The following is a 17,471-nucleotide window of genomic DNA, read 5'->3' as shown; positions in this document are numbered from 1 at the left end:
CACAAAGTTTTCGGTACAAGTGCACTCAACTCCTGGGTTTCGGACCCCACGGATATAGTTAAACAAGAACACACACACACACACACAAAACACTGTCATTTTTCACAACCCAAAAGTAGAGATCAACCACTTTCCCAACTCCCGTTGCACTCTGGTGAAACTCCACTAAAAATTCTATGACTTTTCTTTCCACTCCCAGCCGTGGCTCGCTTCTCTCCATGGCCCAGGCCTCTCTACTGCTGCTGCCTTCTGCAATGTCTCCACTTACAAAGTGACATCACTGGAGTTTCCCTGCTGCAGAAGTGGCTGCCACGCATAAATACTACAAGCTCTTTGGCAGAAGTTCACTCTAAACACAATAGCAACACAAAGTAAGAACTATCACCACAGAGCACTGGAAGCACCTGAGGACACAGACACAGCATCCAGCCAAGTGTTTTAATTTATAGATTTTTTTCTAAACTGCAAGCAGTAAACCCTCAGAGTTGTGCACAGTATGGTGGCCTACACAACAACACCAAGTGATGTGGAGATGGGTCAGGAGGAGACGACGATGGTTTTGGTAGAAAAGAAGTCCTCCACTGGGTGGATATGGATGCTGTCTGTGGCCCTTCTCACTGTGGCCCTTTGTTTAGGAGGCATCCAGCTGTTTGCTTTGTACTGGAGCAGAAAGCCGGAAAGTATGGTAAGGAGTGACTCTGTCTTTCTTTTCTTTTAAAACCTTGTATTTTTCTGTCAAAAAAGGACATTTCTGTGTGTATATCTCTAATCATTCTGTTTTTCTCTCTCAACACAGACACAACCAGGCCAGACAGAAACGCTAGTCAAGAAGGACACTGTTGAGAAAGGTGATTATAAGCATGGGTGCTTATGTAAATACAGCTGAGGGGTTTTGTGAGATATACTTTCTAGTAGTAGTTTGGGGATTATTTGAGACAAGCCAACATTTGTCTTTTGTTCCTCAGATCCCCACTACACGTTGAGCCGAATCAGCAGCAAAGCCAAGGCAGCCATCCATTTAGAAGGTGAGTCATAGCGTACCTTGATTTAGTCCTTAACAAACAATGATGTTAGTGTTAAGACAACTTGTTTGATATTTGCAGCTTCCTCTTTTAGTACGTCAGTCAGGAACACTCTATGACTACAAGGAAGCACTAGTTTTTCCATTTGCTACTGTACAATCAATATTTCATTTCACTTTCCTAATAGCATACCTGTGTATTATTAACCACTATGTGGAGAGAAGAGCCAAAGTGTTTCAAGGCTGTAATAGTGCTTCTTCTTGCTCTATTTCCAGGTTACGAAGGCGGCAAGAGTTTGCCTGACCAGCTGCAGTGGAGAATTGATCAAGGCCAGGCGTTTGCTCAGGGCGGCTTCAAACTGGTGAACAACCAGATTGTTATCCCACAAACAGGCCTCTACTTCGTCTACAGCCAGGCCTCGTTCAGAGTGTCCTGCAGCGATGGCGACGACGAGGAAGCGGGAAAACACATCACACCTCTCAGCCACAGGATCTGGCGCTACTCCGACTCCATAGGCAGCAAAGCCTCTCTGATGAGCGCGGTGAGGTCGGTGTGCCAGAACACTGCTCAGGAGGATGTCTACAGTGACGGACAGGGCTGGTACAATGCCATCTATCTTGGTGCAGTGTTTCAGCTAAACAAAGGAGACCGACTGTGGACGGAGACCAACCAGCTATCAGAGCTGGAGACCGACGAGGGAAGGACTTTCTTTGGTGTGTTTGCACTTTAAAATTACTCTTTGCTGTGATACTAATAGAGGCAATACAAACTCTGCAAAAGTGCCATCATTTTTGGCTTTAAAAAAAACAAGTCTGTTTTTATTGTTGTTATTATTATTATTATTACAAGTAGTAGTAGTATTATTCATCTTAATGGTGATGCGGTAGTGTTTGAATCTCAATGGAGATAAAGCTTGTAGCCAAACAGGTGGTACAGATTTTTTTTTAAATCCTATAAACTGTAACAGTTTGCAACAATATTTATGTTTTAGACACTTTTTGGAGATTATTTATACTGACCTGAGATTGTAGTAGGCTCTCTGCTGTATCAGATCTAGCCACAGCTCTTCACTGGAGAGTTTAGGTTTGAGGATTATGTACAGAACTATTATCCCCTATTACAACCTATATGTATGTATGTATGTATTTATTTGTATTTATTTATATTTAAATTGTTGGGCTAGATGTTACAAATTAAATGATATACTGTATGTGCACATACATGTAATTAAAAAGCAAAGAAAAAAGTTATAAGTTTATGTGTCACTACAAAGGGTGAACTCATTTCAGTTTTGAGATAAATAGAAAGTTGAGTTGGCAAACAGTTCGAGCTCGGCCTGTTACATGGCCAACAAGTTGCTGTGGAATTCCTCCACAGGCAGCAAATACTTTCTTTGTTAGATCAGACAAAATGAGGGGAATTTCCTACTTTGTTGTGTTCTTGCCGAGTGCTGTGTCAGGTGGAGGCACACAGAAGCCTCAGCCCAGAGCGGGTTTTCCCATATCACACCCCCACCCCCCCAAACCCTGACCCCACCACCCTCTATCCCACACAAACCTTCTTCCGCCTTCACACTACCCTTCCCTCTATTACCACATACTTCATCTTCAGCCAGCTGGAAAGAAACATGACATGGGAGGGTGTGTGTGTGTGTGTGTGTGTGTGTGCGCACATGTGTATGTGTGGGACTGCAGCACAGCTGGTTTTGTCACATTGACATCATCTACAAACTGAAAGCCTTTTGGAGCTTTTTGCCCACTTTAGTTTCTTTATATCCACAAACATCCATTGTCTCAGTAACAAGGTTCCCGTTGGCCTTCCCAGCTGGTCATTGTATTTCAAACAGCTTCCTGCTTTTGTTTAATGTATTCTTCTGCTGAGTTTATTTGCTCTTTGAGACCCCAGGCCAACCGGATGAAAAATAATCAAGTTTCACTGAGAAATACACTCTGACAAAGTTAATTGCTTTAAAGTTCATTGTTGAGTCAGAGAAGCAATAAATAACTGGTGACATCTAGTGGATGGTGTCATCATGCTTGGCTGCGTAATCCACAGTATACTGAGACTCTTTCAGGAGCTGGTTGAAAAAAGGGTCAGGTTTCTAAAAACACAAAATGTTAACATTTTGTATTTGTTCAAAAGTACAGAGTTTTGGAAATTAAATGTGAAAGGTATCACTGAAGCACAAAAATACCCAATGAAAAAACAATTATTTTATTTATGGTACCCATATATCTGCATACACATACTCTTGAAATATATTAACATTTAAGATCTTAGATATAGTGAATACAAATATCCACAAATCCATGTATATTGTCATATATGTGAAAGATAATAGAACATTTCCTAAATTATTTCCGCATTCATATGTTACACTATCTGATACAGGTACTGCACAGTTAATAAATATGGCCTATTTCATTCATTGATGTCCTCCTCCATACCCTGAGCTAAACTGTATTAGGATTACCGCAACATAAGGTGGAACAACCATAGTTTGTTTATTTTAAAGTGCACACTGACATATATATTTTAAAAATATTTGACAAAATATTGTTTTACCTGCTGATAAAGCCATTCAGGTATAATTGCTTTATAAAATCTGGAAATAGCTCATGAATGAAATAGTACATCCAGATTAACTGCTGAATAATACAGTATGTCACATTACTTTACGGATATCCTTCTTTGATACATTTACAATTTACCCAAAAGGCAAAATGAAAAAGAAAAATAGAAAAAAAATTAGCATCCATTCAGATTTTTTGTAATCGGAAAACATAAAACATCCTTTCAAAATAAAAAAAAAGGCTTAAAAGAATGACATGTAACAGATTCACATGTATAAAAACTGTGCTTTCTCTGAATATTTACAGAAATCGCCATCTTAGAAGCCCCAGATCTCACTGCACTGCTGCTGTAGAAATATACATTGGCTTTCATTTCCAGGAGGCAGAAAGTACAAACCATTTTTCTGGCGAGTTGGAAGTTGGGGTTTTCTCTAATATTGAGAATCAGCTGCAGTTACTATGGCTGCAGCAGTATCTAGCAATATCTGCAAAATACATACGATGCCGGATGAGGGGTTTATTTGATGGCTACTTCTGTACTATACAGCTAAATTAATACAACACAAATCTCAAAAAAATATATTGTGAAACATTATTTTAAATGGCAAAATTATCATAGATGTCCCTATACACGATGAAACTCTGATCATTTTCTCCTTTAAAACGGGTCTAGTATTTAGCAAAGGACTGGATTTTCAAGATGCAGTATTGTACTTGAATACACAGTCCCGACAACAGACATCCATACATGCCAAGGCCCTTCTAAATTATGGCTATTTATTAATGCACATTGTCACTTTTCAGTGAAACGAGTGTTCCACACAGTTGATCCCTTTAGATGAAATATTGGAAACAACTGTACATTGCTCTGTCACTTTGTAAATTTCCGTTTTCACAACTCTCCTGAAAAAAGTAAACAAATAGTTCAACAACAACTCCATGACAAAACATATCAGATATTACAGAACAATATAAATCACTACCATATGCTCTTGCCTACATAGTCAACAAACTCGAGAGACAAAAGGTGGAGACGATTTAGCAAAGACACAAGCACAATGTTTCCTTTTAAGATCCTTGATGCGGTGCCTCCACAACAGAACAAGATAACAAATGAGGGACAGGAATGATTAAGAGATCTATTTGTTCAATTGAACTTTTTAAAAGTCCTTGAGTGCTGCTAGTCTGACCAGTCACGAGTGCCTGGTTGCTGGGTTGAACACAGGGTGATCAAAACGGTGAGGACGGGTGTTACCTGTGTGATTCTCCCAGAAGCGGCCAAGTGCAAAGCACTCCTGTGTACTTATTTGTGCTTCCACGCCATATTTTAAAACAGTGTCACTACACCGCTGTGCTTATCGCCGAAACAAGTGAAAGTCACAGTGTCCCATTGTGTTTCGTGTCCCCGGTTTGTGTGCATACTGCGAGTGTTCCCCCCCTACCCCCTCTCCCAGTGCCTCGCCTATTTATACAGCAATGGGATCTGGCTGTTGTGACAGTGGTTGCGACTCATCTTGCTGTCAGCCGGGTAGAGGTTGGAGGAGTTGGAGAAGGAAGGCGGGAGGGCGTGATTGTCCGTGGTAGGGTTAGGGTAGCCGGGTGGGGGAAGCAAAGACTTGGGATCCGGCTGGGAAGGGGGCGGCGGGGTGTTGTGGTTCTGATTCTGGCCTGAGGAGGGTCGGCGGCGGTTACGTAGAGCCTGTCGCTCAGCCAGCTGGTTGCGCAGTGCCGATACCCTCTCCTCTTTCTAAAGACACAACGAGAGGAGACAGAGATTGTTGTAGAGCTTTACTTCAACTTCAACCCCCCTAATATTTAGCAATTAGAAGCATTTATTAGCATTTCTAGCGGTAATTGACTGCAATCACTTGGTGGTCGTTTCTCAAACTAAAATACCAAGCCTAATGCTAGTTTTAACTTCTCAAATGTGAGGATTTCTGCCTTTTTCTGGCCAAATATGATAATAAATTAAGCAGTATTGGGACATCACCCACTAATTACATTCATTTTTTTAAAATGGAATTTATGGAGCTGCACTTTGGCAATAACAATAAATAAAAAAGAGATGCTTCACAACCCTTTTCTATATTTGTCAGTGTGAAAGCAAACCATATAAACAAGGTTACATTGTCATTAAAAACCTATTAAGAATAACGTGCAATAAAAAGAGCTAAAATAATAAAGTAAACATGATGACATAAAGCCATGCCTCTGTTTATATGTCACAACATGGGGTGTTATTACTATACTCTATTTTCTCATATTATGCAGCATTCACAAGTAAATGGGGGGTGGCAGTAGCTCAGTCCATAGGGAGTTGGGTTGGGAACCGGAGGGTCACTGGTTCAAATCCCCGTATGGACCCAAAAAGTTGGGAGCGTGGATTGGTGGCTGGAGAGATGCCAGTTCACCTCCTGGGCACTGCCAGGTGCTCTTGAGCAAGGCACCGTACCCCCCCGACCGCTCAGGGCGCTGGTTCAGCTGGCAGCCCACTCACTCTGACATCTCTCCATGTATAGTGCATGTATAGGTCCTGAGCATGTGTGTGTATTTCAGGCCTGTGTGTGAGTACTAACAAAAAGTGTGTACACAGAGTGTAGTGCAGTAATTTCCCCATTGGGGACTAATAAACAAATTATCTTATCTTATCTTATCTTAAATCACACATACACATACTCATTGAAAAAACACAATACACTATATTTTCTCAATAATAAAAGCATAAACCTACATGAATGTGCATTACCTATATATCCATGGATATGTGCTGTACATATACTGTGTATATCCAGTAAATTATACAATTAATTGTGTGTACTATGATTATGTAAATTGTGTGGCATTTGGACATTTAATAATAAAAACGATATTATGTGTATGTTTCTGTATAATATAATGTTTTCACCTCCTGGATGATCTTTTGCAGTTCCCTGTTCTCTCTCTCCAGCTGTCGAGATTTCTCCTCGTCGTTGTTGTTGGTGGACGAGCCGGTCTTCAGAGTGTCCTGCTGCTCGGACTGCCACTCGCCTCGGGTGATGAGACGCCGCATCTGGACCGTCACAAAAACAGGAAGTTAATAAAGAACAAAGGCCCGAAGAGTACAGTGCATATAATAATGCAGGCAGCCAAAAGCTCGCACACTTCTCTGACTACTTAAACGTGTTCATATTGTTTTTTATTTTGGCGACATCTTTGGTGCTTAGAGCTCACTGCTGTGTGGTTTATGTACTGGGCTACCAGAAACAGCCAGGCAATAAAACAGTAGTGCAATGGTTTTTCTTTTCCTTGGCTTTTCTGTTAATGTATTTTAAATTTCTGTAGGTGGCACTCTTTCCTCTGCTCATTTGCGCCACACAGCTCTTCTTCTGCAAATCATTGTAGCTGTTGCCAGACATTTAAAAGGTCTTACTTTGTGTGTGCCAGAGGATTTCTTTTCTTAAAACCAAATGTTTACAGGATCTACACATCTAAAAGCTTATGACCATAATGGTGAAATCATAAACAGATAAAAAATTTGATCATTTAAGTAGCCTTCTTATTTGATGTAACAGCTAGTCAAATATTGCGATGCACTCAAACCCCAAAAAAAGAATTATCAGACAGAACAAAGTTTCAGAAGTTAGTCATTTTCATGCACCATCTAATACAGGCTGGACTTTCCCGACATTTGACATTAAGTTGTACTGCATAATGAGCTTTTTTAGTGTGCACATCATTTTCCAAAGGTTTCAATGACCAAGCACCTTGGGTACGAAAAGCACGACCAGTGTGATGTAGGCAGAGAAGACGGCTGCTAGAGCGGCAAAGGCAAAAGAGGCATCTTGCTGCGACGACAGGATCATGGTCACTGGAGCCGTGATCAGACACAACACCTGCAGGAACAGAGAGGAAGACAGAAAGACAGAAAGAAAAACGGAAAGAAAGAGAAGTAAAAGAATAAAGGAGGAGGAAAAGTAAGAGAGAAGTTTGAAGAGAAAGGAGGCAGGGGAGGTTAGAGGAGGAGAGGTGGAGAATAAAGTAGAGTGGGAGAGCGAGAGAATGAGAGGGTAGAAAAACACATCCATAAAAGCATTAAGCATCTGTTTATTATTCCGGGGAGGGCTCCCATGTGAAAACAGCATTAAAAAGTCATAACTGAAGTGGCAACAGCGCGCTGACAATCACCACATTGTCATCTCATCAGGGCCTGAAGCTCACAGCTTAGCAAAGAGGAAGGAGGTCCCTTTCCAGACACCATTAACTATTGGCATCATTATAAAACTGAAATGTGTAAATCAGAACATAAAATAATCACATTAGACTAGTCTCACATTACGGAACCTTGTGATGAATTGAGCAGGCAATCAGCATTTAATGCTCTCATAAAACAACCATGAATGATAGATCGGTGATAAATCCTCTCCTAGACGGAGAGATCAATCCATTTATTAATTCCTTCAGTATAAGCTGAGTATTCTTCTTTTACTTATTAATAGGAATTGAGGCAAGCGCAGGAAAGTCTGCCAAACTGGTCAATAAAAACAAAACAAAATGTTTGGTGGCTTTTGATCAAAGCAGAAATGCTCCTCTGGCAGTTAAAGTGACAGAAACCACTTTTTTCCCCAGACATTTTCATCAATTACAAAGTTACCCTGTGTCAAGAGTGTCAGGAAATGGCATTGAGTATTTGGCTAAAGTGCTAAAGTGATCATAATGGCAGCTATTTCAGTGTAAAGTGCATCCTAGGTGCCTGAGTTTAAGATGATTCACTTGCTTTTAACAAGAGCTGAAACATGTTTATGACTGACGGCTGCGTTTACCACTGTCATTTAATGGCTAAGTGGGTACATTTTTTAATCTAACAGATCCATACAAAGAATCTATACCATCCACACACAAAAATATCTATCAGCAAAGTATGCTTGAGTTTCAGCACGTTGCAAGTTTGTGATGCATCCTTTTGTATTTTATCCAACATTAATTTCATCATGAACTCCGATTGAGAATATGTTTTCATTTAAAAAAAGGAGATGTGAGATGTAAATCATCCCCTTAAGCATCAAAATGTATGATACCTGACCCCAGCGTGAGCTGACAGTATTATGATTTGGACAGAACTGCGTCCAGGGATCGGCATTTTAGAGAATCAAATCTCAAGACGTACTTAGACGTACTATAAGCCTGTTTCTGTCTCATATTGAATCAACCAATCATTATGCCAGGATGTACCTTTCTGTATTTTTTACTTGATCATCAATCTGTAATGTTTAGCACATCCCAGGGGTCATTTTGAGAGGATAAGTTGTTATTTGTATTCTGTCTACAATGGACTTTTTGTTGTAAGACTATAAAAATCGATGCAAAATGATAAATCTAGAAACTTTGATTCTGACACCAACACCTAAAAAAAACTGTTACACTATATTGTAGCTGCACAGGGAGTATTTCAATGTGACGTTCTGTACTGTTTAGCCAGTTATCTACTAAATGAGGAAAATACGGCAGAGGCATTCAGGGGGCAATAAGTTATCTTTGAACTCCATTCACTTTTATAAACAACCAGCAGGAACTGCAAGCCCCTTGAGAATGAAGCTTTCAAGCTCTTGCAGCTAAAATGTCTTGTCCCATTGGTCAGTCAATTGCCTGTTTTGTTTTAAAATGAGCAGGAAAGTTACTTCTGGGAGCCAAATATTTGAGCACTGGGCAAAGTAATCATGGAGGCACTGGCATTGATTAACCCCCCACAGATATACTACGGCTACTTCGTGCTATGGGGTAATAAAAAAAGAAGGTATTTATTGGCATTTTGTATTGGAATGTATTCAGCGTGCTACGGACCGCTCTGAGCAGACAGCAGCACACAGAAACAGGAGTGTAGGTAAGACGGTGTCTTTTTTTGGACTCACAGCCACGTTGTAAATAGCCATCCCCACGGCTCGGTGGTCATTGATCTTTTCTGTGGAGACAGACTTGGTCTCGTAAGCCAGAAATATTCCCAGCAGCAGCAAGAGACCCTTGTAGCCATATACCACACCTACAGAAAGAGGGAAACAGTGAGAGAACATGTAAATTATAGGATATGATATGTAAAATCCAATTCAATTCATCTTCATTCATCTACAAGGCAATTTAATTTTGGGGATGAGTAAAAACCTTTAAGAAAGAGACATATGCGCAGACAGACGATATGCGACCAAGGCAATATGTTGTGTTGTCATTCTACATAGTTTTAGCTTTTCATCTTTTAAATCAACAAGACATTTAGCCCCATTTGTCTTCATATATTATGATTGTATAAACTGTAAAAACATTTACAGTAAAATATTAATTGAGGTAATCATAATCAAAGTTAAACAGCAGAGCAAGACAAATCTTCAAAAGGAAGAACTGTTAGCACACAGTATTCACACCATTTAGTATTTTACACTTTAAATGTTGTCTTGTCTTTGAAGCAACAAAGAATATGTTCCAGGATTTGGCGATAGATGCAGTCTTAGTGACATATTGAGACAGCAAACAACAGAAAACCTGGAAGAGGTTTAAAACAACCTTTGCTTATAGTGTAGGTAATATTGTTAACATCTCAATGTGGTCATTCAGTGAGTAAGTGAGTAGAAAACCAAAAATATAGATGCAATAGAAAGTAAAGTACAGAAAGGCAGAATATGCTGAAAGCCAGTAAGATTGACAGAAAAAAAGAATATACCAGTGAAAGAGAAGCAGTGAAGAAAAGAGGATCTGTGACTGAGTAAGTTCGACACTTCTTCAGACTGTCCAATGTCTCTTTATACCGCCTGATATTAAAGCACCCTCTTTTCTTCTCTGAGAAAGGGAAATGCTATGGGGCAATGGCCCAGTTTGTGACCCACATTATTTGAATTTCAGCACCATTATACTTTCATAAGGGCTGCCACACTAAGAAAGACAGCAGAGAGACAGGGACAGAGAGACAGGGAGAGCAGGCGGGCCGCGTGGGCCGACGAAAAGAGAAGCAAAAAGGGGGAGAAAAGAGGAATCAATCGTAAGGCGGGTGGCGGGGGCTGAGGGAAAAAGCTGTGATATGAGGCCTGTTTAATTCAGAGTGAATGGTAGTGACGTGTGTGTATGTGTGTACGAAATGTTTCTACACATGCCAATGTGTGTGTGACAAAAAAATATTCAAAACCAGAGTAGGGCAAGGAACGAAAAAGAGACAGATTGAGATATGAGAAGATAAAAAAAGAAAATGAGAGGACGGGTACCAAGCCACGTGTTCATCTTCTCTGAGCTGCAGTGCTCCAGCAAGGGCTGAATCAGGACATCCAAATCTTCTTTAGGGGCTTCCTTAGTGAACTTCTACTCGCATGGCAGACAGAGAAAGAGGAATGGAAAGATAAAAAGATAGAGGGAAAGAGAGATAGAGAGGGAAGGGGAGATAATAAGAAACGATGAGACAGCAGCAGTCTGGAGGATGAGGAACAAATGCACAGTAAGCAGAAGCCCCGGTGACTACACGGTTGATCCCCTTGAGTAAATAGATCCCTCCCGTGTGTCCAATGCAGATGAGTGAATTTAATTAGTATCAGATAGCCCATACACATGAAATACAGCTTTACATACAAGGTTTCACAACAAGTTATGTGTCATGTGGAGAATAGGGCTAACAATGGCAAACACAGTCCACTCTTGTTCCTAAAGCTTGAATGCACTCAATGAGTGCACTCATGCACATTACTGTCTCGGTTTTGTGTCTTATCCAGGTTGTGATCATATTCATGATCTTATTTAAAGTTTGAACCATATAACGGTATCAAGGTTTGTGTGTTTTGATTCCTAAACATCTGAGCCACTTGTTTCTGAGTGAGTTACTTAAACAGTGGAAAATCAACTCAATTTGGTTCGATTCTCCATCTGATCAATGGTAATGGAAAAAATAATTTATGCATTACCTTTTAGTTCAATGTAACATAATTTACCATCATATCTTTGGTTTAACTAACTAACTATAATGCCCCACATAGGAGAGAATGATCAGACCTGGATAAGGTGTTTACATGCCCCAGTATCCCGTTTTTTATTTAGCTAGCATCCAGGTTTTTAAAAAAACAAACAGGATTTGCTGTTTATATGTGAGTCCCTGGATTCAGTGTTGAAAATATTGATTCAAGCATGTTTTATGAAGTTAATAATTTCATAGTCTACTGTATATCCTTGACCTTCCACTTCCGGGATTAATCCGTTGCTGACGAAGATTCTGCTGGATCTCACTCATTTAGGCCAGATAGCTGTTGCATTGGGCTACCTTTGTGTTAGCGTTTTGAACTCGATTTATGAAGACTATGGTTAAAGGAACACACCACCTATCGCAACCGCTAGTTAGCTTAGTGTAGCGAATGGAATCCTATGTTATCGGTTAGCATGTTGAGTAAAAGTGAGCCAAAAAAATAAAAAAAACAACAACAACTAATTAGTTTTTGTGGCCTGCGTATTCACAACAAGAACACATAGCAATGCCGATTTAGACTAGACGATTTACTAGGCAGATATTGATTTGGGACTATATTGGGTGGAAGCAAAGCCGAAGCACGGCGACGTGGCACCGAGATATCACGCAGACTAATAATTTCATGAGACCTTTAAAAGATAAATGTTTAATAATGAGGCAAGGAATTCATTCACAATGTTTGCTTGGCTGCTAGATGAATGTTGATTTTTGTTTACAGTAAATGCTACAGGGTACCCTGCACTTATATTGCTTACACTATTGAACATAAATACATTTAAATATTCAGTTCTGTGCTTTGTAATATCTGTCTGTGTTTCAGATTGCGCTCTTCGAGTTTAAGATGAATGAAAACAAAAATACAGTTTTACAAACGAGGCGTGGCTTCTCATTACTAGCGTTATTGACTTGTGACAGAAGCTGTGCGTCTGTGCTAACAGGCGATGACACACAAATTATCTCATCTGTCTTTCGTACTCTACCTCCACTGTAATGTGCAGAGGATCAACAATCTGCCAGATCATGAGTGACAAGAAGTCGATAGCCAGCAGCACTCCAACCGTTGCGTAGAGTTTCCATGGCTCCAAGTGTTGCTGTGTGAGCAAACAACACACACACAGACACATACACAACAGTCATCACTATCCAAGGGCATCAGGAGCCAGTCCACAAACAAAGACAAACAACCAGGACAAACAGTACGACAGGCGTCCTTGTAATTTCCAGATGACTGGGTGTGAATTGTCTTTCTGAGTGTGTGTATCTGAATGTGTGTACAAGTGTGTGTATAAGTATATTTTAAGAGGAGCAGGAGTGTGTGCGTGTGTGTGTGTTTGTGTGTGTGCACACAGAGTGCTGCAGTAGCTATATTTGTGCTGCCACCTGAAATCATCATTTATAACACACTGAGATGACAGTGCTTTTGTGTGGACAGTTTCTGAAGAGGCCAATATTTTTTTTACATAAGCTATAATGGAAGCAATACAGCCGTAACCGAAAAACAAGCCCGCCAAAATGAGCTCTCCTACTGCGACTCCCTACTTTTTTTACCACACATCCTTTTTCATTCGACCACACTGGCTGACTCCCAGCACCTCCAACATAGTAACAGCCATTTAAGCGTGCAATGTCTAGAACTGAAAAATAAAATAAAGAAGAAAACACATTACAGAATCCTGGGTGCCTCTTCCCTTGAGTTGCATGAAAAATGATTTGAAAGTGCTCATTCTCCCCTCGATTTGTGAAAGTTTCTTTAAACTAATACAGAGCACTCTGGCAAATTGCCCTTCTGTGGACATGAAGAGAGTTGAAAGTCAACCCGATTCGTTGTGCTTTGGCTCAAATAATAAACCCCCCGAAGGTTGGATTTCTGCATAGAACTTTAATACTCATCCATATTCATAAATATTCCATAAATGGCTTAATCTCTTATTCTTCTGATTAGGTCTTAGAAATTCCCACAACACATCGCAGAGTAAGAGTATCTTGCTGGCTCCAGGATACACTATCTTCAAGAGGACACACACACACACACACACACACACACACACACAAATAAAGCTGATGACGTGGGTATCAGGGGCCTGGTTATGTGTGCCCCAAATCTGCAAGCTTCTATGCCTAAATATTGCATGTGTGCATGTGCATGTGCATGTGTAAAGTACAGTATCTATGTCAGTGTGTGTCCAACACCCTTATCCCCGCACTCTCGCTACAACCCTTAGTGAATGATGCCGAGCTGGCCTCTTAGAAGATTATGTTACTAGGAGGAAGCCTGCAAAGTTTTAAACTTTGCTTTTTTATCAGCGGGCACCACACATGCTGCGTGGCCCAGCCTCCCTCTCCCATCCTTTCTATGCTCCCCTGAAAACGCTGAGAAGTTTATCCCTCCCTCCCTCCCAATCTTCTTCCCTACCTTCTTCTTCTCCTTCTTTTCGTCCTTCTTTGTGAAGAGTGTGTGGACCCACCAGATCTTGGTAAACATGCTGCCATACGCCAGGCTGAAGCCGAGGCCCAGGAGCCACAGGCGAAACTAGGAGGAGAAGAGAATTTTAAAAAGCCTTTATTCAAGGGTGTAGGTTTGGTTTAAGAAGTGGGGCACAAAGAAGAAAAGAAAAACAATGACATATTGTCTAACAATCTACTTTCTCTGTAAATAAGAATATAACTTAACTTTTATTTGTAGTTACAGTTACAGTAAATCAATAAATTATTCCTACTTTAAATCATGTTTAGTTTCCTTGATAAAATTATTCGAAAAATACGTGGAGAGGGTGGGAGAATTTTTTCAGGCCTAAAAAGTGTCTGCAGGTATTCCTTTTAATCTACTACGTAGATCCCTAACAACCTTATTTTATCAACTCTTGTCTTTTCTCATCAGAACTTTAAGAGCTTTAACGGGATACTGTAAAAGTGAGGGGCTGAAACCAAAGTGATGGAAGCCCTGGCCTTTATTTAAATACAACATAGATGGATAGATAGATAGATAGATAGATCGATAGATAGATAGATAGATAGATAGAAGTTGGTTGTTGGGAAGAAAAAAAAACACTATCCAGAGTTGAAGGTCAGCAGAGGCAGAGTGCAAGAGAGAGGCAGAACAAAGCATGAGAGAGAATAACTGGACAGAGAAATCGAGCCGAGAAACTACAGAAATGGAAATCTCCCATTGGCTTCCACAACAAACAGACTCAACATGGTCGACATAGAAAGTAGTCCCACTCCTCATTAGTGCTGGGATCCCATAGTCTGTGCTATTCCGGCACCCAGCAAATCATGTATGTGCCACTGAATACCAAAATACAATAAAATACTTGATGAATTATGTCAACGTTTCAACTTTCATTATATGTCATCCACTAAGGTTGCGTGTTCATAGTCCTGAAATTAGGTTTTGCAGTTTTGCTTGCCACAGGCAAAACATCCAAACTGTCCGGGCCTCACAACAACACCTAAATGTGTGTTTGCTTAATGTCACAGTAGAACAGGGCTTTACTAAAACTGACAGTTGTTAACTGCAGAGTGCAATATTTGTGACACAAAAAAATAGGTCCAAAAAATCTGAGTTTAATTACTGCTATACTTCTTTCAACACATTTTGTAAAAAATGACCATTTTGGTACAAGCATCAAATCAGTGAAGCCAAATATTTGCAGACAGTACCCAGCCCTCCTCATACTGCCCTCTGGCTCTTTCCCACCTCTGTCTGTCTCTTTCTCCTGTTACCTGGCAGACGACGGGGAACTGTGATCTGTGGACGTGGTGACCATCAATCCCCAGAGGGAACACTGCGGCCAGAGCCATCATGCAGCCCACCGCTGTCATGTTGTTCAAGTATGGCTGAGAGTTCTGGATGTAGCTGAAACAGTGAAGACATCAACAACAAAAAACTGGTAATTATTATTTCTGCTTAAAAGTAAAATTGCTCAGGTGTTAATTGTCTTGGTGTGCTTGGAAATGTCATTGATTGATGTTAATTGCACGTATGTTGGATATATGGTGTTTCTGGATAAAAATTACTGCTGCATTAATGTGTATGCTGCATTTTACTTCTGCAGATGTTTAAGGTTGTGCTAATTTAACTCCTTTATATACTGTCATTTTCATTTACAGCAACGCATCATATTCTATAAAATCATGTGTTTGTAGCGTTGCTGTCCCAAGTGTCTCATTTTGTCAGCAAAACAGATCTGTTTATATTTATTACATATAAAATTTAAATAACTTATATATTTAGTTATATAACCTTTTTGCTGTATTTCCTCTGGCCTATGCAACATTATCATTCACTCGCCTTTTAGTTCTGTTTTTGGTCTCATGTTTTAAGTTCATCACTACAACTGACTCCTTTCACCTTGTCATTTCATAGATAAAAATATTGACTGTAACCACTTTAAACAGTGACACTGTGTTTCTAAAGGATTGTGATTTCGTTGCGATGTATTTTTGTCCCCTAACAAGGCAGTTGTGGGCAAAATCATCTTCTGAAAACAGCTTACTAAAAAAACTTTATTTGATCTGACTCATAGTGTTTTGACAGCTGAGATCAGCCCTCGGTGAAACTGTGCTTGAAATATAATCAAGGCTGGAAGAAGGCCCGACTGACACACTGCAGCCAGCCAGAGATCCCCAAAGGAGCAAACCTCTCCAGCATTCTGAAAAACTCTTGATAAGCTCATGGACTTATGGGACTTTAAATCACTTTGACCTGGGTCAAACATAAAAATACTATGTTAAAAAAACATTGGAGACATGCTGCAGAGGGTTCATGGACATGTATTAAGCTTCAAAATCCAAGATCAAAAGGCAGTTTTTCATGGAAGTCTATTTGCATTTGGTGTAAGGCTATGCTTAAACTGTGACAATGACACCAGCTGCTAGATTGAGCAAAGCCACACCCAAATCACTTTGTAGTCCCTAAACTCCAGAGGCAGCAGTGCCATTTAGCATAAACATTAAAGGAGAATTCCGGTCAATTTCAACATGTAGGTCTGTTGTTTGTAAATTTGGAATGCTTTCAGTGGAGAGAAAAATGAAAACAATCAGTGCTGCCTACACCGTGTTATCCTCCTGCTAGAGTTAGCACCAAGCAGGCTTAAACAGGGCAAGCTTTAAATGTATTTTTGGCCTCTAAACATGTTGAAAATGTCATTAAAAGTGCCTACCCATGGGCAGTGATTCCTTCTGAGTGATCACAGTGAATCTCACTTCTGTAGATGTGAAAGAAATGCATGAAAGTTGTGTTTATTCAGCTGTGTGTAGTTCCAGTGTTGATACGGAAGGAGTGCTTTGGGACCAAACTACAACATCGAAAAGAGATACGTATTAAGAAAAACTAAGCATATGCTTAATTTTTTTTAAAGTAATAACTAACAAGAGACAAGTTATAATTGAGGTAACTACCTTATTTAATCATTAAATTAATAGCCTACATATTTTAGTTTTACCTCTTTTTGGTGTTTTTGTTTATAGACGTCCCTAAGCACTCTAACTGCCATTTCAACACAGGAACTAAACACAGCTGAATTAGCAACACTTTCATGCATTTCTTCTACAGCAGTCAGATTCACCATGTTATCTTGGAAGGAATCACTGCACATGGTTAGGCATTTTAATGACATTTTGAAGATGTTTACAAGCTAAAAACACGTTTAAAACTTGCCCTGTTTAAGCCTGTTAACTCTAGCAGGAGGATAACACGGTGTAGGCAGCACCGATTGCTTAAATTTTTCTCTCTAATGACAGCCATCCAAATTAACAAACAACAGAGCTACGTGTTGATTCTCCTTTAAAATCAACAGGGGGAAGGATCTTTTGTTGAACATGTGAATTCTTTTTTTCTCTGTTTCACATCCTACAAATACTCACATTCACACATGATATGCAACCATTGTAAATAATCAGCTCTGTTGGAGA

The 17,471-nt window shown here is 39.9% G+C and overlaps 2 protein-coding genes across 2 annotated transcripts in view; one reads left to right on the top strand and one right to left on the bottom strand.

The window, feature by feature from the left end:
* The first annotated feature begins 235 nt into the window (after positions 1-235).
* Positions 236-1,963, top strand: tnfb (tumor necrosis factor b (TNF superfamily, member 2)). The gene is made up of 4 exons (XM_034875163.1): positions 236-685; positions 797-848; positions 966-1,025; positions 1,298-1,963. The coding sequence occupies exons 1-4, from the start codon at positions 497-499 to the stop codon at positions 1,750-1,752; spliced, it is 756 nt and encodes a 251-aa protein (XP_034731054.1). The 5' UTR covers positions 236-496; the 3' UTR covers positions 1,753-1,963.
* A 1,257-nt stretch (positions 1,964-3,220) lies between these two features.
* Positions 3,221-17,471, bottom strand: part of gabbr1a (gamma-aminobutyric acid (GABA) B receptor, 1a) — a 59,478-nt gene continuing 45,227 nt past the window's right edge. The window contains exons 17-24 of the mRNA XM_034873600.1: positions 15,282-15,414; positions 13,972-14,088; positions 12,539-12,649; positions 10,816-10,909; positions 9,481-9,608; positions 7,339-7,467; positions 6,501-6,644; positions 3,221-5,342 (exon numbers count right to left, since the gene is read on the bottom strand). Coding sequence (XP_034729491.1) covers positions 5,058-5,342; positions 6,501-6,644; positions 7,339-7,467; positions 9,481-9,608; positions 10,816-10,909; positions 12,539-12,649; positions 13,972-14,088; positions 15,282-15,414 — 1,141 coding nt within the window. The 3' untranslated portion in view covers positions 3,221-5,057. The remainder of the gene's footprint in view (positions 5,343-6,500; positions 6,645-7,338; positions 7,468-9,480; positions 9,609-10,815; positions 10,910-12,538; positions 12,650-13,971; positions 14,089-15,281; positions 15,415-17,471) is intronic.

This window comes from Etheostoma cragini, chromosome 6, assembly GCF_013103735.1.
Source record: "Etheostoma cragini isolate CJK2018 chromosome 6, CSU_Ecrag_1.0, whole genome shotgun sequence".
Lineage (NCBI taxonomy): Eukaryota > Metazoa > Chordata > Actinopteri > Perciformes > Percidae > Etheostoma > Etheostoma cragini.
Note: the sequence above shows the minus strand (reverse complement) of the source record. Positions and strands in the feature narration are given on the sequence as shown.